The sequence below is a fragment of the Castor canadensis genome, chromosome 11, assembly GCF_047511655.1.
Source record: "Castor canadensis chromosome 11, mCasCan1.hap1v2, whole genome shotgun sequence".
In the NCBI taxonomy this organism is placed as follows: domain Eukaryota; kingdom Metazoa; phylum Chordata; class Mammalia; order Rodentia; family Castoridae; genus Castor; species Castor canadensis.
In genome coordinates this window covers 138,123,198-138,139,206 of record NC_133396.1, presented here as the reverse complement: position 1 = coordinate 138,139,206, position 16,009 = coordinate 138,123,198, and the positions used below count along the sequence as shown (strand labels likewise).

Here is a 16,009-nt window from a genome sequence, read left to right as displayed (position 1 = left end):
AGTCATATTGGCAACTTAAGGCCATCCTCTCAGTCACTACATTTTGGTTTTGGCTTTGTTTTAACTCAGCTCCTACATCAAATGGTAAGCACTCAGGAAACAGAACTCTGGGCAGGCAGCCACCTCCTGTCAACACAAGGCCTTGCTTTCTTCTCCATTTCTGCATGCATCTGCCGTCACCTTCTTGACTGATCTCCAATTTCTCAGCCACACACTTGCCCTTTGGATCCAACAGTGCTCCTGGTTATCTGCTCCTCAGAAATAGTCCCGTGCAACCAGGGTAACTACCCAGACAGTTGCAGTCCAGCTCCAGAGACCTCTCACCTAGGGCCTAGAGCCAGACCTGAGGAAGGCTCTCACAACGGGAAGTCTGAACAGATGCATGCACACACGTGATTTACTAATGTGAGAGTGAGAAGGAAATCCTCTGAATTACCATCTTCCAAGACAAAAGTTATGTGAGTACTTAAAAACATCACATGCACATTTTAAGGAACGTGATTAAGGAGTGTGTTAAAGAAAGAAGGAAACACAGTGTTAACTGCTCAATATTCCATGGTCCTGGTGAAAGGCAGCTGAGGCAAAAGATGACATAAAGAGCATGAGTGTTCACGCTGGGCTAGAAAAGCATATACTTACATACACTAATGAACATGTGATATTTAGGAAATTTAGTGCAACAATCAGAGCAGAAAAAAAACCTGAGAAAGTCCCACAATAATTTCAACCAAGCAAAGGAAAGAATTGGTCTAAGATACATGTATGAAGTTTATCTTGAAATATGGACTACCTAAGAAATGCCTCATACTTCCTAAATTATTCCACAATTAATATCAGTTGTAAACATTGTTAAGCATCATTAGTAAGCATCGTTGCTAAAGTTTTAGAAAGAAAGTTAGAATGCTGACTATAACAGTTCCTTGTTCCTCATTTGTGGGAAGTTCCTGCTTCAGTCTTTCAAAGCCAACTGTACAAAACACTGCCAATGATCTCCCCCACAATCACAAGTTGAACTAAAGTCCCAGGATATGACTATAAAAAAGTACACTGAAACTTCTCCAAGGCACTTTGAGCTACCAAAAGGAATTTAATGTAAAGCAGTTCAATCTTGATTACTATTGAAGATATTTTGATCATTAAGTAACAAAAAATAAGTTAATGTTATTTTCCCTAATTTACAGCAGAAGGAGGAAGAGTTCAGAACTTTGAAGACTTCAAATCAACTTAAAATATATCTTCAACATCATTGACAGTTGTTAAGTATATTCCCAGACAGTCCCTGAGGGCCTGACAAAACACCAGGAATATAGGGATGGTCTAGTCTCCAAGCTGCACCTGACCCCCTTTCTTGTCAACTAGACAAGTCATTCTTGTGTCATGTTTTTGAAAGAGTACATGCTAAAGGGTGAAACAAAGCAGCTTAGAGCTGGTGTCACAATATCACATTTCTAAGAGACTAGCAAAGTTTTTGATTTATCATATTTAGGGTATAAAACTGTTGGCTTCTCTTCAAAGTCAGCATAGCCCTCAATAATCCACATTCTGCATTGAACTGGAAGAAGGTAAATGCTAGCTCAGGTCAAGGGAATCATACAGACAGAAATTTTCATTGATGATGCAAGTAGAGACTTCTCACTCTTTCTGTTATTAAAGCAGAACATGAGACAGTACGCTGGTACAGCAGAAGACTGAAGCAAGCAGGCTGACATTTATTTTAAGAAGTTGAGATCAAATTTAGGATAGGGACAAAAGAATACATAACTGAGCAGGAATCTAATTTCTAAGTGACTGCCAGACTTCAGATCAATGAAATCACTGTAGCCTCCTTTGAAAATATTTTTTTCATGATCCAGAAGGATAATATACAAGGTAATATAACAGGGGGAAAAATGCTAATTTTTGTTTGTTGGTTGATTTTCCAAAACTCCCTTTTTTGTATCTGCATAACATAGCATATTGACGGGAGCCAAGATATAGAAATACATAAAGTAAAGTTTCTATAGATGACATCTTACAAAATCACAGAAGAAAGGAATGTAAGTCAGCTGAGAACCAAATGAGGCATGACTAGTGAGAGACTACTTCTCAGAAGTAGTATGTGGGCTACTGAATGAGCACAGCAGAGAGAGAGAGAGAGGTGACCTTGAACGTGGAGACAAGCAGGGGCCATGGGCGAACACACACTCCAACCCACTGGATTCTATAATATATGATAATTTTCAAATTCCACTGAATAAAATTTTCACAGAAAAAGGCAGGTCTGGAAAAGTGAAAAGGGAACAAAAGAGGTACACATAAAGAATCTCAGAGTTTGAGATGAAAACTTTGACAACAAGAAAGCTCTCTTAGAAGTGGTCCTTAGAGTCGCCCGTGCCCAGACGGCTTGGGAAGATGTGGACAAGGTGAGCTAAGCGGTACACGGTACTTCCACAGACAACCCTGGGCAAGATCAGCATAGCTCCCTGGACAGAATGACCCCCACCCGGGGAAAAAAGAGAAACTGAGTAATAAGCAATAAGAACAATAAATACACATGGGAAAGAGGGTGGGGCACACTGAGCGCTGAAGATTGGGGGAAGGGAATCCTTCCCCGAACTGTAAATAAACAAGCCTGGCCAGCAGGAGCAGGGGCTTGTGCCCAGAAACCAGGAGCGGGAAAGCTTGTGAGAGGGAGGAAAACTCCACAAGAGAGGGGGGGAAGACCCACTTCCCACATGAGCTGTAAACAAACACACAGGCCTGAGAAAGCGGGTGCAGTGTCACCTTCCCCAGTGCTTGGGAAGGGGAAAGCTTGTAGCAGAGGCTCATGCACAGGAGAATCTGAGTAAACAAAGCCTGCAGGGCCAGGTGAGTGCTAAGCTCACCACTGAGACCTGCATAAATAACGCCTCCAGCAACAGCAGGCTGACAGCAGCGGGCAGGCAAGCCACAGCCACAGATACCATTCTCAGAACTGTCTCCAGACACTTTTTTTTCTTTTTCTCCCTACCTTTGATGAGAAAACAACAGAACTACACCTGCGTAATGAAAAACTTACTGAAACTGTACTGCATTTGAACTTGGGACACTTTGTGGGTTGTTTTTTTGTGTGTGTGCAGTTTTGTTCTACTTTATGCGTCCCCTTTGATGAGACAACTACAGAACAACATCTGAGGCACCATCTCCAGGACTGGAGACTGAGACGGATACCAAAATTATTAAGACTGAAACTTCATTGCATTTGAACTTCGAGGTTTTTTTTTTCTATTTTTCACTTTGTTTTATTTTATTTATATATATATTTTTTTCTTTCATTTACTTATTTATTTTTATTCTTATCTTTATTCTTTTTATTTTTTATTTTCAATCATCTCTCTGTCTATTTAATGCCTGTTCAGCTTACTGTCGATTAGTACACTAAAGCTCCCTGTTTATACCTTTGGAACTTTCTTGTTTGATTCCTTGTTTTGTTTTTTCCTACTTGTCTGTTTATTTGTTTTTCGCTTTTCTTTAACTTCTTGCTTTCCATCTCCCTCACCCTTCCATTCTAAATATTACCATTGTTATTTTTACAAGCTAGAAAATACTTAATTACACACAGTACAGGGAGAGTAACAACACCAAGGACAATGACGGGAAGACAGAAAAAACAGGGAAACCAGTTTCTCCACAGCAAAAAATTAGTACAGGAACCAGAGGGGAATGAAGAAAACAGATACTCAAATCCAGACTCCAACAAAATGAAGATAAACTATGCCAAAGAACCCAATGGAGCCCACAAGAATAATTTAAAAGAAGACATGCTACAGGTACTCAATGAGAATTTTATAGAGATGATACTGGATAGGGTCAACCAAAATGTAGAGGAGACGCTCAAGAAATTCCAAGACAATGAAACAAAAAGTTGGTTCTTTGAAAACATAAACAAGATCAACAGACCCCTGGCAAATCTGACTAAAATGAGGAAAGAAAAAACCCAAATTAGTAGAATCAGGAATGCTAAAGGGGAGATAACAACAAACACCATGGAAGTCCAGGAAATCATCAGAGACTACTTCGAGAACCTATATTCAAATAAATTTGAAAATCTTAAAGAAATGGACAGATTTCTAGATACATACAGTCATCCAAAATGAACCAAGAGGAAATTAATCACCTGAATAGATCTATAACACAAAATGAAATTGAAGCAGCAATCAAGTCTCACCCAAAAGAAAAGTCCAGGACCTGATGGATTCTCTGCTGAATTCTATCAGACCTTTATAGAAGAATTGATACCAACCCTCCTTAAACTGTTCCACAAAATAGAAAGGGAAAGAAAACCACCTAACACATTTTATGAAGCCAGTATTACACTTATCCCAAAACCACGCAAAGACACCTTCAAAAAGGAGAACTATAGCCCAATCTCCTTAATGAACATTGATGCAAAAATCCTCAACAAAATAATGGCAAACCGAATTCAACAACACATCAAAAAGATTATTCACCATAACCAAGTAGGCCTCATCCCAGGAATGCAGGGGTGGTTCAACATACGAAAATCAATAAACGTAATAAACCACATTAACAGAAGCAAAGACAAAAAACACTTGATCATCTCAATAGATGCAGAAAAAGCCTTTGATAAGATCCAATACAATTTCATGATAAAAGCTCTAAGAAAACTAGAAATAGAAGGAAAGTACCTCAACATTATAAAAGCTATATATGACAAACCTACAAGCATTATACTTAACGGAGAAAAACTGAAACCATTCCCTCTAAAATCAGGAACCAGACAAGGATGCCCACTATCTCCACTCCTATTCAACATAGTACTGGAATTCCTAGCCAGAGCAATTAGGTAAGAAGAAGGAATAAAAGGAATACAAATAGGTAAAGAAACTGTCAAAATATCCCTATTTGCAGACGACATGATCCTATACCTTAAAGACCCAAAAAACTCTACTCAGAAGCTTCTAGACATCATCAATAGCTACAGCAAGGTAGCAGGATATAAAATCAACAGAAAAATCATTAGCATTTCTGTACACTAATAATGAACAAACTGAAAAAGAATATATGAAAACAATTCCATTTACAATAGCCTCAAAAAAAATCAAATACCTAGGTGTAAACCTAACAAAAGATGTGAATGACCTCTACAAGGAAAACTATAAACTTCTGAAGAAAGAGATTGAGGAAGACTATAGAAAGTAGAGAGATCTCCCATGCTCGTGGATTGGTAGAATCAACATAGTAAAAATGTCTATACTCCTAAAAGTAATCTACATGTTTAATGTAACTCCCATCAAAATTCCAATGACATTCATTAAAGAGATTGAAAAATCTACCATGAATTTTATATGGAAACACAAGAGGCCACGAATAGCCAAGGCAATACTCAGTCAAAAGAACAATGCTGGAGGTATCACAATACCTGACTTCAAACTATATTACAAAGCCATAGCAATAAAAACAGCATGGTACTGGCACAAAAACAGACATGAAGACAGGTGGAACAGAACAAACGACCCAGATATGAAGCCACACAACTATAACCAACTTGTCTTTGACAAAGGAGCTAAAAATATACGATGGAGAAATAGCAGCCTCTCCAACAAAAACTGCTGGGAAAACTGGTTAGCAATCTGCAAAAAACTGAAACTAGATCCATGTATATCACCCTATACCAATATTAACTCAAAATGGATCAAGGATCTTAATATCAGACCACAAACTCTAAAGTTGATACAGGAAAGAGTAGGAAATACTCTGGAGTTAGTAGGTATAGGTAAGAACTTTCTCAACAAAACCCCAGCAGCACAGCAACTAAGAGATAGCATAGATAAATGGGACCTCATAAAACTAAAAAGCTTCTTCTGTTCATCAAAAGAAATGGTCTCTAAACTAAAGAGAACACCCACAGAGTGGGAGAAAATATTTGCCAGCTACACATCAGACAAAGGACTGATAACCAGAATATATAGGGAACTTAAAAAACTAAATTCTCCCAAAACTAATGAACCAATAAAGAAATGGGCAAGTGAACTAAACAGAACTTTCTCAAAAGAAGAAATTCAAATGGCCAAAAAACACATGAAAAAATGCTCACCATTTCTAGCAATAAAGGAAATGCAAATTAAAACCACACTAAGATTCCACCTCACCCCTGTTAGAATAGCCATCATTAGCAACACCACCAACAACAGGTGTTGGCGAGGATGCGGGGAAAAAGGAACCCTCTTACACTGTTGGTGGGAATGTAAACTAGTACAACCACCCTGGAAAAAAATTTGGAGGCTACTTAAAAAGCTAAACATTGATCTACCAGTTGATCCAGCAATACCACTCTTGGGGATATACCCAAAAGACTGTGACACAGGTTACTCCAGAGGCACCTGCACACCCATGTTTATTGCAGCACTATTCACAATAGCCAAGTTATGGAAACAGCCAAGATGCCCCACCACTGACGAATGGATTAAGAAAATGTGGTATCTATACAGAATGGAATTTTATGCAGCCATGAAGAAGAACGAAATGTTATCATTCGCTGGTAAATGGATGGAATTGGAGAACATCATTCTGAGTGAGGTTAGCCTGGCCCAAAAGACCAAAAATCGTATGTTCTCCCTCATATGTAGACATTAGATCAAGGGCAAATACAACAAGGGGATTGGACTTTGAGCACATGATAAAAGCGAGAGCACACAAGGGAGGGGTGAGGATTGTAAGACACCTAAAAAATTAGCTAGCATTTGTTGCCCTTAATGCAGAGAAACTAAAGCAGATACCTTAAAAGCAACTGAGGCCAATAGGAGAAGGGGACCAGGAACTAGAGAAAAGGTTAGATCAAAACTAATTAACATAGAAAGTAACACACACGCGCAGGAAATCAATGTGAGTCAACTCCCTGTATAGCTATCTTTATCTCAACTAGCAAAAACCCTTGTTCCTTTCTATTATTGCTTATACTCTCTCTACAACAAAATTAGAGATAAGGGCAAAATAGTTTCTGCCGGGTATTGAGGGGGTGGGGGGGAGAAGGAGGGGGTGGTAAGGGAGGGGGTGGGGGCAGGGGGGAGAAATGACCTAAGCCTTGTATGCACATATGAATAATAAAACAATAATAAAAAAAAAAAGCTGAGGAGATTACCAAAAAAAAAAAATGTACAAAGTTTCCATTAGATTAGAGGGTTAAGCTTTTTGTGATCTACTGCACTGCTATCAGAATTATCAATAATGCACTGTATTGATTTTTAATATTCTCACCACAAAAAATGAAAATTGGAGAGGTAGTAGACATGTTTTGACTGAAAAATTCTATAATGTATGTAAAATTAAACTATCTCACTATACCCTACATATGCTTAAAATTATTTGTCATTTAGAAATAAATGTACCTTGAGGGGTGGCTCAGGTGGTTAAGAGTACCTGCCTAGAAATAAATGTAAAAATAATAAATAAAAAAATGTATATATTCCAGCTTAAAAAAAAAAAAAGAAGAAGTGGTCCTTAGTCAGCCTCAGCTATTAATACTGCAGCAGAGCAGTTTCTTCTCCCACTTGATGTAACACTCCTCACAACAGGTGCACGCTGACCATGTGGTAGTGGCTCATTGTACCTGAGCTAGGGCAGGAAATCCAAGATATGGCACAAGTCAAAGGAATTCCTCTCATGTCCACTTTTGTTAGAAATAGTGCTAGAAAGCTAAGATTGTAAGTTCAGGCTAGCCTGGGCTATCTAGTGACACCCTGTCTAAAAACCTTAAAACAAACAAAAAAAGAATAGTGCCAGATTTGTAATTATAAAGTCTTAGAACTGTAAAGATTATCTAGTTCAATTCTCTTACTTCAAGATGAGACTGAAACCAGCAGGCAAAAATTATTTGTTCAAAGTGACATGGTTATGCACAGTTGGTAGAACCTACCCATTCTTCCTTCCAGAAAGCTAAAATGAAGGGACCTTTAAAGTCCACTCTATTTCAAGCTTAGATTTTTGGCACAGGAATAAAAGGAAACAATGCCCTTTAAAGACATAACTGTGTAGTCGCGAAGACTTCAGTAGGCAGTCACATACTTACTTAGTCAGTCTCTCCATGGTCTGGACGTGTACGTTGTTATGGGTTTGGGACAGAACAGCCTCGTGCTGAGCACACTTCAAACACAGACCACCAACACGGTTGGAGGTGTTCGCAGCGAGAAGAAACTCTTTGTGTTTTAGCCGTCCTTTAAGATCTTCATAATTTTTCTGATATTCAGCCAAGTCCTTCCTGAAAACAAGGAGAAAATATTCTGGGGAATGGCCAGGTAGAAGCACACCACTTCCAAAAGAGTCATCACAGTGAACTATTACCATCATTTACAGGTGTTTACCATAAGAGGTGCTTACATACAATAGCTCATTTCTCTCAATAAAGGAGCAGGGTGCCATACACAGCATCCTTGAGTTGAAGGAAATGTCCTGCTTCAAGTGTTCACCAAAACATTGATAGAGAACATCTTGGAAGTACACAAGAAAAACATGGATTTGTCCCTACTAATTTATTATCGCCCATTCTCTTCAGAAGGAAAACAAAAAGTTATCTAACCAGAAAGTTCTACAGAGCTGTTTCAAAAGAAAGTGAGCTGCAGAAGGAAGTTATATAGAATTTGCCAATCATAAAATTTCAAAAGTAGTAGCTATTAGCTGAACATATACAGCTGGCTAAAGAAAGGGCTGGGGAATTGTGTGTGCGAGAGAGAGAGAGAGAGTGTGTGTGTGTATGTACATTTGTGCTTGTGAGGGTGTGTGTCTGTGCATGTATATGTGTGAATGTGTGTGTACTGTGTGTGTATATGAATGTAGGTGCCTGTGCATGTATGTGTGTGTGAATGTGTGTATGTGTACATGTGAGTATGTATGTGTATATGACTGTGTGTGTGAATGTATGTGTATTGTGAGTGTGTGTAAGAGTGTAGGTATGCGTGCCTGGTGAGTATGGATGTGTGCGTGTGTGTATATGTGTGTATGTATATGTATGACAGTGTGTATGTGTGTGATTGTTTATTTGCTTTTACATTATGGATACCCCCTGGGTACAATTTTCTACAAGTTGTTTTTTAAAGAATTAAGTAACCAGTATATGGCTAACATTTTCCTCATCCTCCATAGAAAAACTTTGGAAAAGTAACTTGAGCAGCTCCGTCTCCTCCCTGTCATCAGCATTTGTTCCTATGCTCAGGGAAATATAGTTGGGTGCATCTTACTTGACCTGCTCACTGTTGCAAAGAAATAGAAAACAGACAGCTGTCTGTCATACAATTTTTCAACTCTTGGGACTTGGGGGCTCTCAGGCAGCCTGAGGTAGAAAAGAGCTATAGGCAATTGAAGGGTTAAAAAAATAAATCACTAATGTAATAACAGTCTGAATTTGGGGGGAAGAGGAGAAGCAGAGCTGTTTTAGCCCTGTCTCCAAGATAGCATCTCTAACTTAAGTTTTCTATTTTAGTACCAGATAGAGAAAGCCTGACTTTCAAAGGATTTATAAAAAGAACATTAAAAACACATTCCAAAGGCAAAAGGATCCATTACTAATTTCTGCCAGGTTCAGACTCAAACCACTCAAATATATTTGATTACTAGAAGTGGCAAAATAGAAATTTTAAAATAGCTACCTTATAGCCAGAGCTTCTGAATTGTGATTTTATCTTTTCTTTATGAAAATTCCTTTTAAATAATTCTAAATTATACTGAAAGAAAATGAAGAAGCTCAAAAATGAGAGAACAAAGTCTAACTCACTGCAAGTTGGTATTTTAGTGTAATTAAGAATAGCATAGTTGAATTGTGAATGAGACAATAGATCATTCTCATAAGTATGATGATCCAGAAATACATTGCTTCAAAAACTAAAGAATCAAAAAAAACCTGAAGAATCAAATCACAATAGGGATCAAAATATAAAAAAATAAAATTAAAAGATGGAAAGCAAATATTAGACTATTTTTAAATGCTAGGTTTCTTTTTGAAAAAGTAAAAATCTCCATAGGAATCCTAAAACTCACCAGGGTAAGCTTGAAAACCATAAGAGTACATTAAAAATAAATGAACAAAGAGGGCATAATGGTGCATGCCTGTAATCCCAGTTACTCAGGAGGATCAAAAGTTTGAAGCCAGCCCAGGCAAAAGTGGGGGAGACCCTTTCTTAAAAACAAAAGGACAGGGGACATTGCTTAAGTGGTAGAGCACTTGGGCCCTGGGTTCAATCCCCAATACCACAAGAAAAATAAAAAGTAACATGTGCAGTGAAAGCAATGAATTGTGGCTCCTGGAATTATTCTAGTTGTGTTGGTTATGGACTGAAAGATTTTAATACTTATCTCAAATTGGACTTATTAAAATATTATAAAAAGTATTTTAAAATTTAAGAATGTTTTATTACCACTATTTTAAATTAGCCTTTAACAAAAAAGTTAATACTTGATGTCTTTTTCTACTCAGTCCACATATACCACCAATGGGTAATGTATAGAATACAGGTTCCACTGGGGTCTGTAACATGTAGACATTGAACATGAACATTCAGCATGCACACAAACACTCAGACCATGACTGTTGTGATTTTAACATTGGATGAGAATGTCTACAGAGAAAAAACACTTGCTTGTATCTTCAAAATAGAGTGCCTCATTTTTACTGCTGTATTGTAAAAGAATATAAGAACAGCTAATGGTCCTTATTTCTATGATAAAACACAACATATTTTACAACTGATGAAGAGATAAGACTTATAATTTACCTCACAGGAATGGGAATTGGGAAAGGATGCACAACTTTATGTCCTTTCCCCCTTCAGTTCTCTGGGGACATTTTTATATTGCACATAAAATGTTATCTGGTGATTCTAATATTGAGTAAAACTGGCAGTGCATCAAGCATTCAAGTTATTTAAGGTCATCATGTTTTTGCTGTGACTATAAATGGATGAATTTACTTTACCTCAAAATTGTCAACTGAGATTCCAGGATTTCACTCTTTGCCTCATACGTAAGTTTTAGCCTCTCCTACAGAACAGAAAAAAAAAGTACATTTTTCCCATGTCCTGTGTTTTATAAACACACTTAAATTATTAATACTAAACTCATTTTTTTCTTTCTACCAACAGGGAAACATTGTCCCTAGCTCACTCCAAGTGTTCTACTTTTATTTGGTGAATGCCTACAAAGAACTAGTGAGTCATAAAATGGTGACAACTGACAACTTTTTCTCTTTCAAAATTGCATACATCAGTCTTACCCTTAGAAGTGTGACTGTGGGACTGGAGGTGTGGCTCAAGAAGTAGAGCACCTGCTTTGTAAGCATGAAGTCCTGACTTCAAACCCAATCCCGCCCAAAAAAAAAAACCCAGTCCCACCCAAAAAAAAGAGTGACTCTGAGAAAACAATTGTAACTTACAGGTTCATGACAGCGAAGATTGAATCTTTTCAGAAGCCCCCACCCTAGCATGACCCACAGCATCTATGTGCTGGATGAATTATACAAAGGAAAGGTATAGATCACACCACGAAAAGCAAAAGCCTTTGCTGTTTCCAACTGTTCTTTCACTCAACAATTATTTAGAGGATATCTAAGACAAAGGAGGCTCAAACCTCAAGGAGTTTATGCTCTCTCTAGGAAGGAACAGAAAGACAAGTAAACAATTTCAATTACTTGTAATGGTACCAGTGAAGTATGCAGAAAGCAAAGTGGAATCCAGAGAGGAGAGACCCAATTCAGTCAAAAGGAGAAAAAAGCTTTGTAGAACGGGTACTAAGACCTGAAGGAAAATTTCCAGTGCAGCAAGTCACAGGCTAAAGAGAACACACTACATCTTTGAATGTATGTAGATCAGTATCACCAGAATGTAAAATACTGGTGGAAGAGCAGTCGGAGACAAGCTAAGTAGGTAAGGTTGGGCCCTGAGAAGAATGAAAATATTAAGATCTTTATACAAAACTCATGTACTCCAGGTTCTGGATAGATATTGAAAGCTTTTTAACAGATTGAATCTTAAATCAGAAGTATGCAGAAAGGGAAACCAGTAACCATTGCAAATACACAGGCAAGAAAAAAGCACGTGAACAAAAGTAATCCAGCAAGGATTTGGTAGAGAGGTATTTAAGAGTAAAAGCGACATAATTTTATGATTGAATAGACATGGGAGGAAAAAGAACTAAAAATAATCCTGGGTTTCTGAATTGAGCACCCAAGTGACTACTGGTACTAAAGACTATTTCATATCAACAAAAGGAGAAAAAAGGAAATCATAAAAAATACCCCCATTCAAAGGAAGACAGAAGAAGAAGAAAAGGGGAACAACAGAAGATGAATAAAAGGAAATCACACAGCAAGATGGTTAAGTTAAACTCAACTGTAAAAGTAATCACATTAAATGTTAATGGTGAAGATACCCAAATTAAGGGGCAAATAGTGACAGGGTATATAAAAAGCAAAACTCAAGTATATTCTTTCCAAAAGAAACCACCCACCTCAAAGATAGAGATACAAACAGATTAAGATTAAAAGGACAGAAAAACTATACTACACCAGCACTAGTTAAAAGAAAGTGGGACTTAATCAAAATACAAAAATTATATGATTTTCTCTGTACCAATAATGAGAAGTTAAAAATGAAACTTGAAAAAATGAATAAATATCATTTACAATAGCATCAAAAACAAGAAGTTAGAAATAACTCTAATGAAAGATATGTAAGACCTTAAGTGAGAAAACCAAAATATTATTGATAAAAATGAAGGATTACCTAAATAAATGGAGTGATGTGCAGTTTACATGAATTAGATGCTATAATACCATAATGATATGACCTAGGATGTCCTAAAATTTAAAGGAAAACTCAATCAAAACCACATGATGACTTTTGGAACTTGACAATTCCAAAACGCATTTGGAAATGCAAAAGACCAAGGAGTCAAGACACTCTCTGAGGACAAAGAAAAGTGTTCTAGAAACACGGCTGTGACAATCAAGATAGTGGTAGCATGAGCACAATGAAACAAAACACAGATCAAGAAAAAGATCTACACATAATTTATGACAAAAGTGCTGTGACAAAGGCACAGAAGGGGCTAGAGGTACGGGTCAGTGATAAAATGCCCCTCCAGCATGCAAAAGGCCCTGGGATGGATCCCCAGCATCACAAGATGAATGAATGAATAAATAAATGGATAAGACTACCTTTTCAATAACACATATAAACATAGAAGAGAACAAAATGTGCCTCTCTACTTCACATTATATGCAAAAATAAATTCAGGCAAACTATAGATCTAAATGTAAAAAGCAAAACTATACTTTCTGGATGATACAATAGGAAAATACCCTGTCTGGGTAGAAAAAGTTTTTATTAGCAAAGAACAATTGAAATTCTTGTAATTAAAGAAAGCAAGCAAGTAAACTATCAAGAGAGTTGTAAGGCAAAGTACTGAATGATAATTTATATATATATATATGTGTGTGCATATGTACATATATATATACATAAATATACATTTATATATGTGTGTGTGTATATATATATATATATATATATATACATAAATAAAACTGACAAAGGGCTTGTTCTTAGAATATATAAAAGATGTCAATGTTAGCTACCTCAAGAAAAAGAAGGCAAAAGACATACGAATAGGCACCTCACGAAAGAGGATATCAGATGTCCAACAAGTATGAAAAGATAGCCAATCACACTAGGAATGGGAAAATAAAATAAATCACAAGATAGAACCACCACAAGTCCATCCAAAAAAACTGATGCTTGCATACATTGGCAAAGACATGGAGCAACGGTGTGACTCACATGTTGCTTGTAGGAGTGTAAACTAACAAAACTTACCTTGAAAGATTGACATGAACAGGACAAACTGACAAAATTATCTTTTAGAAAACAGACTTAATATGCAAAGACTTTAAAACAAGTGTCTTAAATACATTCAAAGAACTAAGAGAAAAACATGAACAAAGAACTGAAGGCAATTGGGAAAATAAAAGAAACCACACAGGAAGTCTGGAACAGAAATACTGTAATAAATGACATGAAAAATTAATTCAAGGGGTTCAGGCAGAACAGGATCAGTGAACGTGAAGATATGACAACTGAAATGATAAAATCTAAAAGACCAGAAAGAAAAATTAAAGAATTACCACATGATCCAACCAGCCCATTTCTGTGTGTCTACCCAAAAGAATTAAAAGTATAGATTCAGAAACATACATTTTGTTCATAGCAGAATTTGTTCATAATAGCCAAAGGTAGAAACAACCCAATGTTTGTCAATATTTGAATGGCTACACAAGGTGGCAAATAACAGAATATTACACAGACCAAAATCAATGAAATTCTAACACATGCTGCAAATGGATGAACAATGAGAAATTATGCTAAGTGAAATAAGCCAGACACAAAAGAGCAAATATTGTCTGATTCCAATTATGTGAGGTACCTAAAATAGGCAAGACAGAAAATAGACTACAGGCAGGGATTGGAGGAAGAGGGGAATGGGAATTTATTACTTAATGTTTGGGAGGATGGAAATGGATAGTGTTGATGGCTTTGCAAATTGTGAATGTACTTGATGACCTATACACTTAAAGATGGTTAAATGACAAACTTTATGTTTATGCATAGTTTATCAAAATTTTTAAAAAGTACAAGGAGGGGAAAAAGCAGATGCATACAGAAAAGCACCCAACTACTCACCAGTTCTACCTTGTATCCTTCGGCCCAACCAGCAGACACAGCCTTGCCAATATCATTAGGAAATGGTCTCTTGGCAGCCTCCTCCACCCCAGAACCTTCACCAGCTTTAACCCACAGATTGTGCATGTTTCCCTAAAATGAAATGTGCCAGAATTACAATTGGCATTCAACTTTAAATAAATAAGTATGCAGACTTTGCAAATGAAATACTGATTCTTACTCATGTGGAAAGAAGCCAAAAATGCATGCTTCTAAACTACAAGTTAAGAACCATTTTACACTTTCAGGCTATGAAGGTCACATTGCACAACAGGTGTCACAAAGTCGTATTCCTACAGGTTCAGGCAATAATCCAAATGTGAGCAAACAGGGCTGGATGTCAGTACATTATGCATATGGAATTGTCCCTCACTTTCCAGAAGACACAAATTTTTGAACACATACCTTGTCTTTCACTTCCCACATTTTACAGCAGCATAGTTGATAATAATAACTGCAAACACATGGTGTTTGCTATGTGCCAGACACTGTTTTATGTGCTTCAGATCACTGAGAATGGCCATAGAGGCAGCATAAGTGGTAAGTTAGGATTTGAACCATACAACCTGGCTCCAGTATCCATGCCCATGACATATGAAATACATACTAGGTGTCTGTCTTGGTTCCTGACACAGCACTCACAGAACCCTTATAATTTTCTGTGTGGTGTGGGTGATAGGCACACCTTTTGATATGTTTGGTCTAAGTCCCTGGTTCCTAACATTTCTAAAATTTTTATAATCTCCAGAGTGGTAAGAATATCTTTTCTTATATTAATGAGATGACTGAGTTCCTACATAGCTTCATGAAGGAGGCTGGTTCCCAGAAAGACCTTGGCATGATTAAAGTACTGCAATTTTTAGCCTATTCCCACTCTCTGGGGAAGAATAAGTTACTGGAGACTATCTTAAACAATTCTTCCTATGTAGTGAAGACTATAAAATCCTAGGCAGTGGGGATGAGAGAATTTCTGAGTTGGTGAGCAAATTCATGGGGTGTGGAGAGTGACACACCCCATTCCATGGGAACAGAAGCTCCAACACTTGGACCATCCTGGATCTCACACTGGATCTCAACTAAAGAGGTTTATGTGAATCCTTTATACTATTCTGTAAAATAAACCAGTAATGGCAAGTAGTATGGGAAGTACAAGGTGATGCATATCAGAAGATAAAGCTGGAGAATCAAATTCAGGTCTTAAGAGTAATGGAGCATGACACATCATTGAGCTTGTACTTGACGGTATGAGTAGGGCCAAATCTCCCAAG

At 37.2% G+C, this 16,009-nt stretch overlaps 1 protein-coding gene across 8 annotated transcripts in view; it reads right to left on the bottom strand.

Annotated features, from left to right (window-relative positions):
* The window catches only part of Sdccag8 (SHH signaling and ciliogenesis regulator SDCCAG8), a 220,374-nt gene that overhangs the window by 173,128 nt on the left and 31,237 nt on the right, over positions 1–16,009 (bottom strand). For all 8 annotated transcript variants that reach the window (XR_012439102.1, XR_012439103.1, XR_012439104.1 and 5 more), the window contains 3 exons: positions 14,703–14,834; positions 10,943–11,007; positions 8,048–8,236 (listed from right to left, as the gene is read on the bottom strand). Coding sequence is in view for 4 of the 8 variants with exons in the window: in XM_074048778.1 (XP_073904879.1) it covers positions 8,048–8,236; positions 10,943–11,007; positions 14,703–14,834 (386 nt within the window). In the remaining 4 variants the exon portion in view is untranslated. The remainder of the gene's footprint in view (positions 1–8,047; positions 8,237–10,942; positions 11,008–14,702; positions 14,835–16,009) is intronic.